The sequence below is a fragment of the Pectinophora gossypiella genome, chromosome 8, assembly GCF_024362695.1.
Source record: "Pectinophora gossypiella chromosome 8, ilPecGoss1.1, whole genome shotgun sequence".
In the NCBI taxonomy this organism is placed as follows: Eukaryota; Metazoa; Arthropoda; class Insecta; order Lepidoptera; family Gelechiidae; genus Pectinophora; species Pectinophora gossypiella.
Genome location: NC_065411.1, coordinates 9704636 through 9724667, shown reverse-complemented (window position 1 = coordinate 9724667; position 20032 = coordinate 9704636). Strand labels below are relative to the sequence as shown.

Sequence of the window (20032 nt, the reverse complement as noted above, 5' to 3'; positions counted from 1 at the left end):
ACTGTATGGAGGATGGTCAAGAATTTCTACGTTTTCCTGCTTCAAATAATCGTTTGACGAGCGGTGTGTGAGCTTGCGTTGTCATGGTGCAGCATCCTGCACTCCTGCGCATCATCATGCGTCGCTTTGGGTTAGATTTTCGAAGTTCGGTGATGACTTGTGGTATACCAATCTGCATTAACCGTCCTACGATCTTCAAGTGCAATTGTCGCAACATGACCGATTTTCTCCACGAAGGTAGCCACCATCTTCTTTGAAGTGCTTCGAGAGCGAACAACTTTGACTCGTTTTGGAAGACCCAAACTGTGGATTGTTGTTTGGAATCAGGATAATAGCATAAATCCAAGATTCATCACCACTGATGATGTCGTACACGTGATTTGACTCTCCTCGGTTGAACCTCTGAAGAGTTTTCTTACACCATCTGACGCGGGCTACCTTATGATCGTCAGAAAATGCGGGATGCAACGGCAAACTAGTTTTCTCACACCAAGTGCCTCATTCAATATCGTTTAAATGGTTGTCCCTGAAATGCCTAATAACGCCTCTATTCTCGGTATGCCACATGACGATTTTTGAGGATTAGTTGTCTCACAGCAACGATATTATCTTCAGTGAAGGCGGATGTCGCGAATTCTAAATACCAGCGTTCGATGGCTGGCAGACATGGCACTTCATCGTGGAATAGAGATTTTAACTGTCTGAAACACTGAAGTCGCAGTAGGCCTCTTCGAAAATTATAGAAAATTATTCTTTGTAAGATTCATTTTCGGACGTGACCTGACAGATTCAAACCAACGCTGTGACTAAACAATTGCATTAATCCTAATGCTTTCAATTGTTTTGATATTCGAAATTCCAACAAATTTGAATTTTGAGTTCTCAATTCAAAATTGGCGCTAAATATGCAAACGACAGAACTTAAAAAGTATAACAAAGTCGCTTTTTCTGTCCCTATATCCCTATGTACGCTTAAATCTTTAAAATTGCGCAACGGATTTTGATGCAATTTTCTTTAGTAGATAGAGTGATTCAAGAGGAAAGTTTATAGGTATGTATAATAACATCCAATAAATAGTGTAGAAATACTGTTATTTTTGAGGATTTTAATGTGATGTCGTAAATAATTTCATTTTTCCTCAGCATTGCATCCGAGCGAAGCCGGGTCGCTAATAAATTATAAAATCAATTCTAAAATAGTTTTACTTTTAGATCTATTGTTAAAAAATAACTTCCTGGGAAACTTACTGCTAGCCCACAAACTTGCTTAATAACAGCATAAAAATGCGAAGGCAAATTTACGTACACGCCTTACTTATTCTAAATACTGTAAGTCAAAATTACTTATACGCCATTCACTGCATAAACATGCTAAGACATTTTTTTCTTATACGCCTTACTTATTTTAAAAGCTGTAAATAAAAATGACTTATACATAGTCTATTTTTTATTTTCAGTAGTCCAAAATTACTAATAAAATTATACTTTTCAAACTATAGAATGCCAAATTTACTTAAAGTTAATATGTAGTTATTATATAGGACCACAATATTACTTATACACCAGTCACGAAAAATACACCAAAATCTTGTCGTTTAAGAAACTGGAATTGAAAAAATTCAACTATTTTCAAATTTACGTAAGCGCCAAAAAAGTGCTCGTATCGCAATGCTACCCAGACAGATCAACGCAGAATGAAACGCTGATTCCGAATATATAAAAAACCCAAAATACCTATTTTGGCGCTTACGTAATTTTGCCTTTCCAGTGACGATATATTATATACCTTAGTGAATGCAAAGTTAAAAATTTCCCTGGGAACGGGAAGCGAGTTAGAGGCTTGAAATTTATAGCTCGCGGTAGTGGCAACCAAGAAACGTCGCGGCCGCGGCGGCGTTTGTGGGGCGGCGACAGCGGTGGCGAGGCGCGGAGGGGGGGCAGATACCCGAGTGAGCAACCGGAACGCGGCAGACGCGTGAGGGCAGACGTCGTTGATGGTCGTGTCAAATATTGAATTTTGCGGGCGAACTTTTCACTATTCTTGGATGGTTCAAATCTTTCGTAGGTAGTTTTCTGTTGAATTTTCCAGGCGGATGTTTCACGGCGTATTTCTGTTGTAATTTTTAAATTTTGTTTAAATTTTCGAAACTGATCGTATTTTCCTAAAATATCAAACCAAATCATAAACTAATAATCTAGAAATTAATAACAATTCATTATTTAACTGAGCTACTTATACTGTAACCTCATTTAAAAATAATAAACATACATACATACATAAACTCACGCCCGTAATCCCAAATGGGGTGGGCAGAGCCACAAGTAATCAAAAACAACTTGCAGCCACTGTTGATACGAAGTCCTAAGATGGATATGATGAACCTTATGGTGATAAGGGATCAGCCTATCGCCCATAACATTAGTCCATCATGTTAGAGGACGCAATCCCTCTGTCGGTTTTTACGACATGCCCGGGAAGACAAGCAGCTGAACGTGTTCGTGTTCGTGTTGTAAAAATAATAAAATTAAGCATTTTTTAACCTTTCTCCTTTTATAACACGCCACGCGGACGGAGTCGCGGGCAAAAGCTAGTATATCATAAGGATTTACTCGTTAGCCATACAACATGTCATAAACACACACAATAAAAAAGAAGATCAATAAACGACCGGATCTTTTCTCAATATTGGTTGGTTTGGGCCCAACAAATGTTTTGTGCATTGTTGTGACCACAATGTATCTACAGTTGCTTGTCATCTTGGGAGTGTCGTGGAAATAAAATGTTTTATTCCGTGCTGTTGGAATAAACTAAGTCTATTATGTACTAAGTAGGGCCGTTATTTGTCAAAAGCGTCCAGACTTGGCAAAGCCAATGCGTTTGCTTGCAAAAGACTTCCGAACTTTCATGCGTACATTACGTAGTGCGGTATGTTCACGGACACGCGCGGCACATGATTTCTTTTGAACAAGCTTTGATTACAATTGGATTTCATCGTATTTACTTTTTATATAAGGGTGTTATTCAGAAAAACATTTACATTTAACTTAATGTCGATAATCTGTGATTTCAACTGCAAACAATTACTTTGAAATAACTGCAAGCGCGTCAGTTGCGCTAAAGTTACGCATCAAACTGTTACTGTATTTGCGAGCGTGCAGAGCGCGCGCTGCTCACAGTGTTGTGCCGTTCGGCAGTAAAAATGCGCAAAAGTCATGAAAAAGCTCTAGGCAGATAGGATCGCAGTATAAGAAAGAACAATTTGAAAAAAAAAAAGCAGCCAGTGTCCTTACTCATCATCATCAATTTAAGAGCCACGCTCTTGTCGGTGTAGCATTTTCCATTCAAGTCTATGAATAGCCAATTCCTTGACTTCCCTATAAGACACGACGTTAACCTTTTCTTTCATCTGTTCCATGTAATCTGCTCTTCTTGGTCTTCTTCCAGTGTCCTTACTATTCAAGAGTTTTTACAACAGGAACATTTACGGGAACGGAACATCACTAGCTACGCACATGCGGAATGTTTGCGGCGCATTCGCTGAGTTTGGCCGGAGCCAAACTTGTGGTTTCGCGCATCCCGATAGGAAGTAAAAAATACCTTTTGTGTTGTAGAAAACTATATTAGAAGACAAGGCATTAAATTATAATATCCGCAAATCCCTTTTCACCAAATATAATCTAGTATCTAATTATAAGTAAAACTTGAATATCTACTTCGATTATTTTGAAGTTAGGGTAATCTGTCTTTGTAAATATGTATTCAACAGAGACTTAGTTCTAGGCTTAAGTACCTAATAGATTATCTCTCGTTACTCGGGGAAATTTCAATGACTTTCACCAGGTTGGTAACCTGTGAGTCAGGTTGGTAACAAGTTTCCAACTTGTATTAGCAGTCCAACTTTTCTAATTAACTTATGGTTTTTGCTAATAAATCAAATTGAGCCTAATATCATACCAATTTTGAGGTTGAGGAAAGATTAATTAATGTAAGACTAATTTTGCTTTATGGGAACTCTTTCTAAACGGAATTGTGATTTGGTTGAGTAGTTGAATCCGGCAGCGATTCTCTCTTGCCCGGCCAAGTAGTGAATGCCATTCTAGGCATATGATACAATAATGAGGAATATTGTAACTAAAAAGGACTAAAGCACATAATAATTATAAAAAAACACACCACAGTGAATCAACAAAAATGACAAAAAGAATTCTATGTTTCTTAAAATGTGTAGATAGGTGTGTGTGTGTATCTTATTATTGTATTGTAATTTGATTTATAAATTGATTGAAAATATGTATTCATGACATCTAAAATATTTTTTTATGTAAGTATTTGTATCAACACATGAAAAATATTTTGATATGGCTCCTGTTCTTCAAAACTTCTACATCCTTAATGCTACAGTGGCTTTATGCTTGGCATAATATTACGACAACATTTGTAATAACTATTCTTCTTCTTTCGTGTGGATGCCAAGTCGAACAACGTAATTTATAATTTATCAGCCCAAAATGCTGCCACGGCAATAGCACGGGCGGAAGCGCTCATCAAGTCCTCCTGCGTGCAGGTTTCAGAGCACAGTGGACACGCGATTAGGTGGGACATGGTCTGCGGAGCTGCTCCACACTCACACTGAAGGTCTGCCTCATCTGGGAAACCCCACCTGGACCGGGCTTCTTTTTTCCAACCGACTTGTAACAGCTATAAATATTATTTTGTGCTCACTGCGCGTAACATCACAGAAATAGGGTCTTATATCTTTACGGTGTCTATAAATAAAAAGCATTCTTGCTTATAAGGAAAATGTGTGTGATATATGTTTCTTAACCTTACTAAATCAACATTATTAATTACTTACAGTAAGTTAGTAATAAAATACGTACATTGACCGAATTGGAGATGTCCTTAGAAAAGGTTCAGTACGATATATTCTAAACCGGCGCCGTGCGTGTATGAAGCGATTGATAAATGAGGAGCAATCAAAGAGAAAAGTATGTCAAGTTTGAAGCAAATGGTCTGAATGGTGGTGGTTTGAATGGTTAGTCTCTGCTTACCCCGGTGGGAAACTGGCGTCGTGTATGTGGTATTAAAATATCCTTACAAAGGAAATATTATACAGTGTGTTAGTGACATCGTAACGAAAACTTTGAGAGATGATTCAGACCATGATTCTGAGTTGATATCATGTACAATTCTCCCTTACAAAAGTGAAATTGAATTTACCGACAGAAAATTTTACTTGATATCCACTCAGAACCATGGTCTGAATCGTCCGCCTCAGTATTTGTTATACGGGGTGTAAGCGACATCGTAACGAATACTGAGGGGAATGATCAGCTCATTATTCTGAGTTAATATCAAGTGCAATTTTCCATCGCAAAAGTATAGAATTAAAAATAATAATAAAGAACTGAATAAAAATCATGAATTTTGCGGTGTATGTACTTGACATACAAGTACAAAGGGTGTTAGTGACATTGTAACGAATTCTGAGGGGGAGCTCTTGATTCTGAGTTAATATCAAGTTAAATTTTCCGCCGCAAAATTAATGATTTTTATTCTGTTTTTTTTTTTACTACTTACCTACAAACCCGCCGCCTCATAAAAGAGCAATGTGATGGAATGTACTCATTACTTAGCTCAGTCTGTGAAATTATGGCCTCATCTCACTTACGTAGAAGCCTACACTAGAGCTCTATATAGCTTTGTTAACACTGTAATGAACTCTGAAAAGGAGTTCCCTTTGGGCTAGCTTTACACTACATTTTGTCTTACATTTTTTTACGTACAGTCTCCAAATGCATACCAAATCTCAACCGTCACACAAATAACAAAACAAGAACCGATCGTTTATGTACTTCGGTGGGTAGAGGGAGTGCGTGCGCTTGTCAACTCCGTTCTAGAGGTATAATTTCCCTGAGACATGAAATTACCACCATGAATATCACCTAACTAAATAGGTACCTTGTATACACTGACACACACACATGCACTATATAGGAAATTGGAAGCACATACATACATAAACTCATGCCTATTTCCCACCGGGGAAAACAGAGACTATAGATTCCATTTGCTTCGATCCTGACACACTTTTCTTGCTTCCTCCACAAAACACTTACTAAAATAGTATACCAAAAACAAATAAGGTAAAAAAATACCTATTGCAACGTTAACCTATTTAATAACTTATTTAATTAGCACAGCATAAATATTACGTATAGAACGACAACTCTCCGCTCCCCACCAGCATAGCTGAGCTAGGTTTACCTCTACCCCTCGGTCTTACTTTAGCTCTAACTAGATTACCCAATCCACCCAGACCGATGTGTCAAGGTCACGTCGAGATTAGTAAAATCGACGCTATTACAATAGCTCAAATCATGATTACCATGGTTACTCCCCACCAACTCGCTCTAGACCGTGGTTACCAATGGTTACGCACCACCGATGTGCTATTAGACTATACGATCCTGATCGCCGGGCTCGTGAACTTGACGCACTGGGTAGGATAGATTTTCAAGTGTAATTAGTGTAAACAAGTGTAATGGGCGTCAGACATCACTCAGGCGTCAAACACATAGATGCGCGTGTACAACAATGTCAATGTGTAGTGTCCGTGTAAAACGAGGTGTTTTGTATAAGTGTCCGGGGTGTGCTATTACCTACCAATAGAATATTTTTAGAAAAATAAATAGGCTAAAATAAGAGGTAGTATCGGTGTATTCGTTCGAAATTAAAAGACCACTACATCCGCCGTAATACGCTGTTCCGGTATGACCTGAGTTGCCAACTTTTAATTTATCTGTCGAACAGGGTTGAGACATACGAATTCACTTTTATTTTTACAGTACGTTTCCAATACTAACAATATAAAACTAATATTCCAACTGGTGTAGGTAAAGTATATCATGGGACGTAATAAATAAAGTAAAACTCATACCTACCTATTTCTTGCGAAAATATTTTTCTTGAAATTAGATAAGTAATTACTTTTCTTTTTCTACGCGACTTATTATGTGATTTTTGTGTCTCGGATGGCAGTCTATATTGGACTGAAAAAATAAGGTGTCTTGACAGAACGCTTACCTTAGGTATTTCGCATTGTGAGTTTAGCTAAACGATTCACTCTATTAGTACCTAATCCTAAATTGCAAAGGTGATACTCGTATAATATAGCACGATTAGGGTTGAAGCACATTTGGTAGCACGGAACCGCATTTGTTCCATCTGTGCAGCAGCACGCTGTCGCGTTCTTTTGGCATTTGGTTTGCTCACAGTATATCGCGCAAAATCGCGCGTTTAGCATTCCATAAGCGATAATTACACTACCCAATCCACTCAGGCCGACGCGATGCGTCAACGCTATTAGACTAGCTTGAAATGGTGGTTACCACAGGTGGTTACCATGGTTACGCCCCACGAATTTGCTATTACACTACACGATCCTGATCACCGCGACCGTGACCTTGACATATCAGTCAGGAATGCAGGATGGATTGGTTAGTCTATTAACCGCTATCGCGTAGAATTTTTTGCGTATTGCCGAGAATTCCGCCGCGTGCCGTCGCACTCCCAGTATTTTTCTCGCTCTAACAAACTACGATTTTGAGTGACATAAGCATAGGAAAGCACGCTGTGTTCGGTGTGGGCAGGTATAATTCAACCCTTATAGGTTACGCGATTGACATTTGCACGAAAACCATAAAAATTCTACAGGCGTTCACGAGTCCAACAAGACTCGTCGATTACAAATAAACTTAAAGAACTGAGCGTGCCTGTTACTGTGACTATTGTGCCAAGCACACCTCTACGTCTGCTAGGAACCGTACGGAGAATTTATCGCATTTTGTCTCTTCGTCGGGGCAACTTTACTTGGGTCCGTGCCAGGATAGGCAGCGGCGACCACCCGCTAGAAATATAAAAGAAGGTTGTACACTTAGTTGGGAAAGTTATTGAAAATTGTAAGTGGATTTTCAAGAATTTAAAGTTATAACAGACATGGGAGAAGATAGTCGAATCTGTGTAGACGTGGTTTTTGAAAAACTTTTTGCTATGTTGGTACGACATGAAGGAAAAATAATGGATATGCAGTACGATGATATGATTTTTGTAAAGAAAAACTCGCTACATATCAATTTTGACAGATACAAGGGGAGAAGAAGTCTTGTATTGTGTATAGAAATGAGAAAGAGATTTATTAAGGATGACTGATTAGGATGAATCACAAAAGAAGACATAATAGCTACGCCGACTTATTATGGTTACTATTATTTAATAAAAGTGAGATAAAGATTCCTAGAAATAAGCTTTTTAGAGATGTAACATAACATAAATTAATACTCTTGACTTTAGTATTTAAATGTTTTGAAATACATTTACATGTGGAAGTTAAAATTGTTAGGCATGTGTTGCCAACATGTGAACATCGCTTTAGACAACAAAGCGAACCAGCAGGTGTTAGAACTTTTACACACAACTTTCACATGGAATTAAACTATCTGAGTTGAACAAATGTGTGGTCTTTATTTGAAATACATATCTAGAGTTAGATAATGCTAAATGTACCTAACATTAGCTAAACACGGTGTTAGTAATATCGTAACGAATACTGCGGGGAGTGGAATCTGTCGTCGCAAATTCATGTTTTTTTTTTTATATTTTCAATTCAATACTTTTACGATGGAAAATTTCACTTGATAACAACTCAGAATAATGAGGTGAATCATCCCCTTCAGTATTTGTTACGATGTCACTAAACACCCTGTATTGTCTAGTACAGTTATGTTTATTTTTTATTTAATTTTAAGTTGATGGTAGGGCTGGCAGAGGAAGACTTAGGACCAAATTGGAGATGTCCTTAGAAAAGGTTTAGTACGATCTATTCTGAACTGGCGTGAGTGTATGAAGCGATTGATGAATTTGGAGGAAACAAGAGGAGTGTGTCAGGATCGACGCAAATGGAATTCCATAGTCTCTACTTACCCCGGTGGGAAATAGGCGTGAGTTTATGTTTGTGTGTGTGTAATAAATTACCTTATTAAACTAACATATTTTCTATGTATTCAACATCCTTTTTGGCAAACGATGATATTTTTTTTTTCTTACAATAAAAAGTATTTCGAACTCCGATTCTGCCCAAGTAGTTTATGATCTGACAAATCTTCAATAGGTCAGGTCGAAACAAGAAATACTCAAATATCATCAATTCGGGATCCATTTAATAAAGGTATGTAAGACTCTGTAAATGTAGGTGGTTCAAATCTTTTGCTTACCCTGTTTACATGTATACAGTCGGTTTCCTTTCGTACTTAGCTATTCATATACGAACGGTGCAACCGCTAACATTTTAGGGGAAGTGATTTTAGGCGAGGGTGCCCGGAAGATGTGTGGTTAAATACCAGCGAGTAGCGAATACTTAGAACATATGTTTTTCATGTAAATAAAATATTTTAAAAGCCAACAGTGATAGAAAAGAATAAAATAATAATAAAATAAAAGAATAAAGGACAAAAAGGTGGTATAGGTAGTAATTGTGGGATAGGGCATGAAGGAAACGTTTATTTTTTTTTTAACTTTCTTTATTATTAACGTTGTATAATTTTGTACTTATTCCAACAACCGTCCGCCATTTCCCTGTCACTCCGCAAATCCCTCTTCTCTCACACTCACTCGTCGCTCTCTCTTTCACACACCTTTGCGTTCCGTTTCATTCGGCCTACCATTCCTACACTCGGCTGCTCGGCACTGCAGTTTTCAACCACACGTTACTTTCATACCATTGTATTGAATGATACCTATCGTAGCATTCTTTTGTCGAACGATCATTGTGATAAACATAACAACTTGTTTAATTCTTTATGTGAGGTTTAACTTTTATTAGATACAAAAAAAAATTACTGCTGTTGCATCTTCTTCTTCTATCGTGTAGGTTGTGAGGTGATTTACCAGCCTCATCAACCCTGGTATCAGGATTATTATTGAGCCGCCAAGGCCCCTGACATGGCTCATTAGGTTGGTAATCCACCTCACAACCCACACGATAGAAGAGATGGCTCATGTAACGACTATTACTTAAATCAGTAAGTAGTAACCGGGACCAACGGCTTAACGTGTCTGTTTGTATGACGAAAGAACTAAGAGCCACGTACCGAGACAAATCGTATTGTGGTTCACCTTTATCATGCAATACTTTAATGATATAAATAAATTAAAAGAAAGTTGGCTTCACCATTATAGATGGCCATAAGGCTTACCACCTATCTCGTTGATGTAATAAAAAATGGTGTGTTGTTAGTTTACCTTGCGATGGATGTACTCTAACTACCCCATTTGGGATATAGTCGTGAGCTTATGTTTCGTGTTACGACATAGATGTGTCAAAAGTCCACAGAATCTGATAAAAATATAATGGCTTGTTAGCGTTCACCGATAATATATCATGTTATGGTATTTAAACAGAACGACAAGACGTTTTTGGTTTGCCATGTTAGCACCAATCGTCAAAACATTATAATGTCGTCAAATTCGATAAAATAACTGTGACAAAATGTTATCACTTTGGGCACGTTAGTCATATTACCCCGTGAGTAATACCACCTATGTATACAAAACCCTCCTGTTATAAGTTTTGTTTTTATGTTGTTGTTTTGTGTGTTTTTTGTTTGTTGTTTTGTTTTATTGTGTGTTGTTTGTTTTATTGTAACCGCTTATCCGCTAACAAAAAAACAACATTCCTATTCGGAAATACATTTAAATACCAACAAAAGCGCTGCGGTTCTCCACAGGTTCCCCCTCCGTAAGCCGAGGATAACGTCCAGACCTAATTAAACTTTTAAGGAGACAAAATGGGTTCAGGTAGCAAAACCCATTAACGATTTGAGTTACCAACGTCAATCTTGGAATGTTTTCCTTCCGTCCTGTTATCATAGAGATAATAGTTTATATAAATTCAAAAATATCTTTATTCAGTACGTAATATAGTTACACTTTAAATCGTTTTTACATAACGAAGTTCTCATCCGCTTAAAACTACTGCAGCTTCTCACAACCTGTATAGCCGGGGAAATGAAGGTCTAAGAAACACCTCGACACAGGACCCTAGACGTTCTTTAAAAGTCTATTCTGACGTCCTGGCTACTACGACTTCTGTCTATCGAATTTCCGATTGGAATATGAAATCGATACGATGTATCGATATTACTATAGAACGAATACCAGAAAACAACCCGTATTAGACCGGGAATCCATCAAAGCGAAGACGTGAAGAGCGGAGAGGAGATGTGTTTTAAACAACCAATAGAATTGCGTTATTTATTTATTGCAACACACAACAGGACATTGACAATACATGTTAAAATATACGGTTACAAACAAAAATGGTCAGTCAACATCCCAAACAGGGTGCGTTGACAGCATGCAAAATCATATAGCAACTACAAAGAGGTGAAGAAAAAAAATAAGATTACAATTCAAAAAACAAGACGACTTCAGTTTTTGACTGATTTTAGACTTTTGATACTTTTGATTTGTGTTCTAAATGTTCCAAAATTATTAAAAATATCCAAGTTTTTATCCATGGATGAGAGAGGAAAACACATCTCTCCGCTCTGCTTTAATATATATAAGTCGCTACATGGAGATGTGTAACATTATGTATGACACGATGAAAGCAGAGATATGAGCCGTGCGCGGACGACGCACAGCGGAGACGAGAAATGTGAGCGGCGTGCAGTGAGCTATGTTACCCTCCCCCCTCCGGCCAGCTAGTACCGTGCACGCAAGCTTCTATCGCGAATTAAAATTTCAACGTAAACAATAATAGAGACATCGTCTACTTTTCGTGTCAGAATGCGTATTGAGCACCCAATGCCTAGCACACTCGCAAGGCTAGCCAGCACACATCTCTGTTACACAGTATGCATTTCCGCACAACTGAAAAACATCTCTTCACGCACAGCACACTACACAAGAACAACGCACTCATCTCCACTTTAGTGGAGTCCCGGCCCGTATCGTTAGGAATCATGGTTGTAGTTCATGTATATTATTAGAAGTTACACAAGTTTTCCTATAGAAGTATATTAATCGTGTAAATATTAACATGAATAACATAGATACATATTATATTATTGTAACAGTAACATATTTTATTATGAAGATACGGTAAGTCCCAGAAGTATTCATTACACGTAAAGGATCGGTCTCCAGAGTACGACGACATATTACAAAGTCTTAATGCAATGGATCTAAGATAAGGTTTACATTCTTAAAACGTTCAACGCCACGCAAAAACGTTGGTTATTTCATTCAAGCAATGGGGGACACGGGTGAGCCAACCTGTACTGACCCATTCAGCGGGGGTCAACCGTGAACCAATAGAAGGTTTCGATTAAAACACGACTTACAGGCACAATGCAGCAATTTCACGTAAAACTGTTAGAAGAGAGTTAAATGAATGAGTATTTTCTCTTGGCCCACCTGTGGGCCGTGTGGCATTGAACGTGTTAACGACGGTACTGTAACGAGAAGTAATACAATACAAGTCTTTGTTGCACTTAAAACAAACATTATTGCTGATCAAATTCAAATTGAAATCATTTATTGTGACTCACAGGTACAGTAGGTAGATGTTACAAAGATAAAATAATAATACCGCTGTGATCTGCCGGTAGGCATACAATTAAATTTGGTGAGACGAGAAGTTACTTAATGTGTTTACTTAATAATTTTAATTTGTTTCACATGCTAGAAACAGTAAAATGTATACGTGCTGATTCCAGTACACACTATCTATATATTTATTTCTTTTTATTTTGGTGCAATAAAGTGTATTTGTATTGTATTGTATCTAATTTTATTTTATTGTAAGTTATGTCTGTCATTTTCTTACCCGCCGAAAAGGAAAGGGAAGGATAATCGACAGACATAAAATTTACAGAACACACGTCACTTTTATTCCTCCCAAAACGTAATATTGGCCAATTTTAAACTCGTCAGAATTAAGTTGACAGCACACGTCAAGCGAGTTGCATATCAGCGCGATGGCTAGTTTTTATTCATTCATTTTAAAATTATAAATAGTCAATCATCCGTCCCTTTCCTTTTCGGCGGATAAAATAAATATGGGTTTAACTTAAAATAAAATTAGGAGGTGTCTGTAGGAATCGGGGCTATAGGTAATTACTTTAAATTGGACTGCGCCAGCTATATTTTTTTGAGGAAGGTTACCTAGAAAGTTCCTCTTTGAGGTTAGACGCTGATGGGGAGCAGAGAATTGCCGTTCTATACGTAGTACTTAATCTTTAATCTCCGGTAACAGTACAAATGCGTAGTAAGTCAACTATCGCTGTTCCAAACCATTTAACTGCATGTGCCGTTGCTCCCAGTATATTTGAGTTACGACAGTTCGGCTACGTCTGTACTACAACTTTGCTATATTACTCATCGAATTCGCTTCCTATTGTCCCTGTTGTTTACTAATAAAACAATACTATACTAATCTGTGTGTTTGATAAATTACGACCTGTGTAGTAGTGTCTAGTAATATAAGTTGTCTAAGATACATACGTACTTACATAAACTCACGCCCGTAATCCCTAATGGGGTGGGCAGAGCCACAAGTAATCAACTTGCAGTCACTGTTGATACTATGTTTTAAGCTGGATATGATAAACCTTATGGTGATAAGGGATCTGCCTATCGCCCATAACATTAGTCCACCATGTTAGAGGACACAATCCCTCTGACATGCCCAGGAAGACAAGCAAGATAAAGATAATATTAGAATATTTTTTTTAGAATAGTACGAGTATATGTTTATTTATAAAAAAAAACTTAAACATGTATACATATTACTGGCCGACCCAGCACTGGGAAATCCTGTACCCCGGAGGTCCTGAACATTTGTTGTTAGCAATCACTTTTAATACACGTAATGGTCACAGGATATACAAATAAGTACAACAGGGTATTTTACATATTATTGTATCAGTATAATATATAACATAATTATCGTATCCTGGTCCCTGCTGCGATACAATGCTGCGCTTAGTGCAGAAACCGCCGCCATCCGTTTTATTAATGTTACGTAACTCTGTATGTTTCATGTATAATTATACCTGTGTTATTTTAATAAATAAACGATTATTATATAAATAAGTAAAATAAAGATATAGAAAGACACAACAGGTGGCCTTATAGCTCATGCAGCAATTCCAGGCAATCTTTTAACACAGGAAAGTTTTATAGAAATATAATAGTAGCGAGTTAGTGCCTTTTCTAGCATAATTCTGTTATTCACAGGGTCCGCTCATCTAACCTGAAGATTTGACAGTTCCGTTTTCTTTATCCAGAAGCGAGCGAACGAGTTAGTGTATATTAAACTATTAATATTATACATTTTACTAAGCGTTTATTCCACTAACCGTTTTGCTATTGACATGTACTTAAATAATTATTTTTAAGTTTTATTATTTGGAATGGAATATATTTAATTTATTTTTGAAAGAAAGTAAATAAACTGGTAATAAATTATAGTGTTTCTAGCACCTGAGTATCATTTACAAACCACTTCCTGTAAATGATAATGATTACAATTTACGTACTAATAATACTATTATTATAAATGTTGTGCCGATCACCTCTTTATCAGTCAACGAAGTAAACAATAGTCTTATAATAATTATGAAATTGATAACAAGTGATAGCAGGTCTTCGCTACCACTATTGCACGATAGTGCAATTAATCTGTATCAATCTCTTATCTGAAATATCTCTTTCGTACTAGTTGTACTAGCTGTTAGATCTTCTGTAAAATTATTAATAAAAAAATGTATTAAGTTTGAGTAATTCAACGCAGTATAACATAAAATGTTTTTTTTTTATTTATAAAAGGGGGTCTAAAATGACGGTTTATTATTTATTTACAAAACGGACGCGAAAGAGCTGTCAGATTGCCTGAAGGTAAGCAATTATCCTCGCTATATAGAAAAGCGCAACACCAGAGGATTCGAGTGCGTTGCCGGCCTTAACTTTGGGTATAAAGTCAAGTATAAAGCCGCGCTAAGTTTACCTAAGTTAGAACGAGGTCGCAACCCCTGTCGGCACTTGTTCACTCTTTTGTTTTAAAAGAAAAGGTCTTCCCAGAGTCACTTCATAGCTTGTTCCATTTTTGTAACGAAAGCTCATATCCACGGCATCTATCCCATTTTATTTATTTTTAGCTAGGTATTTATTATAAATATCTAATGACAAAAACAAAAAATGGGACATGAAAATAAAGAATGTTTCATTTATATTACTTATCAATCACTGATTATAACTTTTGATAAAAAAGACAACGAACTTAAGAGGATTCCCCTTTTTCCAGGCCACTGTTTACCAACTAGGTATAAAACGCGGACAAGGAACGTATAACTTCAGTTTAAATCCAAACATTCCAGGTGTAAAGCATCCTTCAGGTATTTTCGACTACTTAGTTATTTTTCAATAGATAAAATGAAGATGTCCAAAGTTACTATCTTCCTCTTTCTGGTGGCGATCTTTGCGGCTGTGTCAACGGAACCTACTGGAGGTATGTGCTATTTTTTTTATTCTTTGTCACTCCTGTGAGTTGTGAGGTCAATAACTGACCTCATCAAGACTGGTGTCAGGGTAACTATTGAAGCAAATGCCCGTAACTTACAGCTCGGCCATTGACCTCAGACATCCATCTAACACCTCACTTTCATCCACAATTTAAATACAACAATACATACTTGAGATATAATGTTATAATTAGGTACATACTACATCACATACTTAACATATTTATGTTATAATTACTTATAAGGGATATTTTATTTATCTTCACTCCTTTTATTTTCGCCTTTTTTACAAAAACAAATGCACCTTGACACACTCCGACCTACTCACATTCCTAAGTACATACTTACTCAAACAAATCACGGATCAATCAACAATATTGAACACTCTTGGTCTATCTTACGTCATACCCCTTACAACACCAAACACCACCACACACAGTCATACACCATTTCTCTTTTTCTGCTTATAGGTTACTTTTGTATTTTTGAGAATTTGTCCTTACGTTCTCACACCGTCACTCCACATAAAGACTTTTGTTGTTTCTATAAAAAACAGGTCCACTTTTTTCTGGTCTGATGACCCTGTGGAAAACCGGATAACTCTAAGGAGATTACGATGATAATGTCCTTATGAAAATCAAGTTTAATAATTCATGTACGGTCACGAGCATTAATATGTATACACTTTGGTACCATGTCACATTAACTTTTTTGACAAATTGAACTGTAAGTCTCACTAAATGTCAAATACGTTAGTACGACAGAGTCCTAAAGTGGGTACATTATATTGCTCATGACTGTACTCCTCTTAGCTTGTTTCTTTAAAAAAAAACTTACTGCGGTCTTTATTTCTTTATTCTGTGTTTTGTTACTTTCTTCTAGATGCCGAACCAGTTGACACAGAAGAATTGGTCCAGCTTTACGACGGGTCAGTGATAATGCCGCGAGTGACGTGCGACCTGCTTTCCGGGTTGGGCTGGGCGCACACGTTCTGTGCCGCACACTGCATCTTCAAGGGATACAAGGGAGGGCGGTGCGAGAAGGGAGTCTGCCGCTGTCGGAACTGAGTCTGCAATACCTATACTCCCTATACTCTACCGCCGCGCACTGGAGGACCGTCGGTATAAAAGCAAGTGTTTGTTTTATTCGCTAAAAAGAGAGAGAAATAATGCACAGAGTAGAGTGTTTAGATAAGTTACAAATGTACTATGTACCTATTTCTAATATAGCCATAGACTGATTTTATCTCTTCTCAATGTCTTCTGCGGTTGTAGTTTACGCGGTCTATGACATTTTATAATTTAAAAATTGATCATCAAATCATCATATTTGAATATATTTTATAACAATTATAAGGTTTAAATAAATGTAATAAAATGATTGTTTTATATACAAGTATTATTATTTGCAATCATACCTAAATGTGACGTGATGCGCGCGCCGGGTCGTTTCTGATGCAAAGGTTGTCCATCGCCATTAAACGTGGTAGCTCGGTGAGTGTCATGGGCACCTTTGCGCCTAGTGAAGGGCGCGGGGGAGACTGTTTGAATAATCAGGGATCCCAGTTACAACTTTTAACATAAGCATTGTATTATTGTATTTGTATTTTCTTTCAAGGAATATAAGGGAGGGTGGTGCGAAAAGGGAGTCTGCCGCTGTCGGAACTAAGCATAGAGCCTATCCTAGTCAAGTCGCAAACGGATTTATATAGATTCTCTAACCTGCGCGAATTGAGATGCCGCGTAAAGACACATCGTTTTTGACTCTTAGTGTTAATTTAATCCGAATGGTTTATTCGTTAGCGATTATTTATAATTATGTCTACATTTGCAACTTGACTAAGCCCTCAGTTCTTTTACGCCATGTACTGAAGTAATTACAAACATACCCTTGTACCAAACAGTTCGCGGCTTTTGTTATATTTTAATTTCATTTAAAAAAACATGAAATTATCATTATATTATAACCGTAATTTTAATAATTAATATAATATTTTAAATAAACGCAATTTGTTACTTTACCAAAAATGTTATTATTTGAAATAGAAATTGACGAAGGCTCTTAGTCGCCCGATTCTGCCTAATTGATTAAAAAAAAAAACTGTCAGAATGAGATTGTATTACTCTATGATGAACGTAGGTAAGATTTAAATTATGTACTGAAATCGATCACAATCAAAAATCAAAATAAATTATCATTATTAAAATCTACCAAGATGTATGAAAGAAGATATTGAAAGAAGCATCTACATTGCTTTACCTTACACTGGTCGGTAATACCCGCCTTCGATTTTATAAACAATACATTAATAGGGCAGCAGGAGAAACCATACAACTTTGTAAAATTTAAGTTATTATCGAATTTAGAAGCTCGACATTCTCACGTGACGAAACATCGGGTTTAAGTTGACACGAACATTGTAAACCGATATGTACCCACGGTTCCTATCAATCATTGTAACATGGGCTTACAAAATGTTTCCCTGTAAAAGAAACCCTACTCCTTCCTGTTATCCATTACCCTTTTAACAGGTGTCATATTTCAATGGAACTTTTTCATCCTTTAGATATTCTATTCGGGAAATGATTCGGAAAGAAGCGATAGTTTGATGACGTCGTATATTAAATGCTACGATAAATTGCGTCAAATGGAATGTGAAAATGTAATGGTAGTGTGTTCTTTCAGAAAAAGTGAGCCCAAAAAAGAAGGTTGATTAAGTGCGTTGTAAGTACTTAACGTGAACCGTTTCAAAAGGCATTTGATAGAACGAAATTTCGTAAGTCTTTTTTAAATTCTCTTAATCAAACTCGGTACCCCAAGGACACATACTATACAACTCGACAACTCGATTATACATGATATTACTCTAGTCATAGAGGCGGCTAATCAGGTCGCGACAACAAACATTTCGGAACTCCGATACCGACCCCGCCGGTGTGGTCGACTATTTCCCTCATTCAGCGCTTATTGCTATCGACCCACTAGGGTCGATTGATTCTTTCAAATATTATTCTCTCAAACAACGCCTTGAGCTGAAGTTTGCGCCTAAGTAGGCACTCTCGGACCTGTTGTCTTAAATTTTGTACCGAGTGAGAGGCCTCAGCGCTCCCCATTATACCAATTGCGACATGTACAATAAGACGCGTCAAAAAAAAAAACAGAATCAAAAAGTCTTATAAATTCTAAAATTTACAAATAAATGAATGAATGGTGAGTCAGCTTGCAAACGATTTCGAATAGTGACAATATCAGTGATAAAAATGTAGGAAGATATTGAAATAACGTGACATGTCAATATAGGATGTTAGTGTCATCGTAACGAATACTGAGGGGGATGATTCAGACCGTGATTTTGAGTTAATATCAAGTGGAATTTTCCGTCGGAAAATTCATGGAAATGTTAGTGTTTTTTAATTAAGTAATTTCAGTTCCATACTTTAGCGACGAGAAATTCTACTTGATATCAAATCAGAATCATGGTTTGAATCATTCGTCAAAGTTTTCGTTACGATATCGCAAACACACTGTATAGTATTTTACCACTGTCGTTTTTCGTATGATATGAACGACGAAGCGTCAAACTATTATGAAAATTAGGTCAATGATCCGTAGTCAATGGTCTTGAAAGAGATAAAATAATCATAAGGGTATAAAATAATCTGTTCTCCAATAATAAAGCTAATAAAGCACTAGATTAATCAGTGGTTTTACATCATAAAGGCAGTAGGAAACCTCAAGTAGAATTCTCGTCAGTTAAGTAAACTTATACGAACACTCGAACACTGCAACTCAACGTACAAGATCCTGAAGTTCTGCAGTTCATCAGTAGCTAGACTTTGTCATGTGTACTTTAGTGGCCGAATTTCAACACCAAGTTGGTTTATATTCCATGTTATGCTCAAAGTAGATACAGATTCATTAGAACATTTTCAGTTTTGTATCAATCTAACAGAATTTATTTAAATATATTAATTGATTTGTTTAATACACATACATACATAAACTCACGCCCGTAATCCCAAATGGGGTGGGCAGAGCCACAAGTAATCAAAAACAACTTGCAGCCACTGTTGATACGAAGTCCTAAGATGGATATGATGAACCTTATGGTGATAAGGGATCAGCCTATCGCCCATAACATTAGTCCATCATGTTAGAGGACGCAATCCCTCTGTCGGTTTTTTTGTCGGCATTTGTTTAATATAAACAAAATAATACGCAAATAACTGTATCTAGCTTTTAAGTCTATATCTGTTTGTTCTCCAAATAAATAAATAATAATAATGTCACATACTAAAAACTGGGCGACATTTGAATTTTAATATTCATACAAATGTGAAAATACTGACAACGCGTACGATACGGAAGAATCCTGATGTGCTCTCTACAAGATGCACTTAAAAATATTTAAAACTGTAATATAAATAGGCCAATGATTATATATACA

General features: G+C 36.8%; 1 protein-coding gene across 1 annotated transcript; it reads left to right on the top strand.

Moving 5' to 3' along the window:
• The first annotated feature begins 15454 nt into the window (after positions 1–15454).
• On the top strand, positions 15455–16813 carry LOC126368766 (defensin). Its single transcript, XM_050012913.1, has 2 exons — positions 15455–15572; positions 16468–16813. Exons 1-2 carry the CDS (start codon positions 15497–15499, stop codon positions 16650–16652), a joined length of 261 nt encoding a protein of 86 aa, XP_049868870.1. The 5' UTR covers positions 15455–15496; the 3' UTR covers positions 16653–16813.
• Positions 16814–20032: the final 3219 nt, after the last annotated feature.

Coding starts and splice junctions, on each gene's coding strand:
- LOC126368766 (XM_050012913.1), top strand. CDS start 15,497: ATGAAGATGTCCAAAGTTACTATCTTCCTCTTTCTGGTGGCGATCTTT. Junction 15,573..16,467: donor GTCAACGGAACCTACTGGAG/GTATGTGCTATT, acceptor ACTTTCTTCTAG/ATGCCGAACCAGTTGACACA.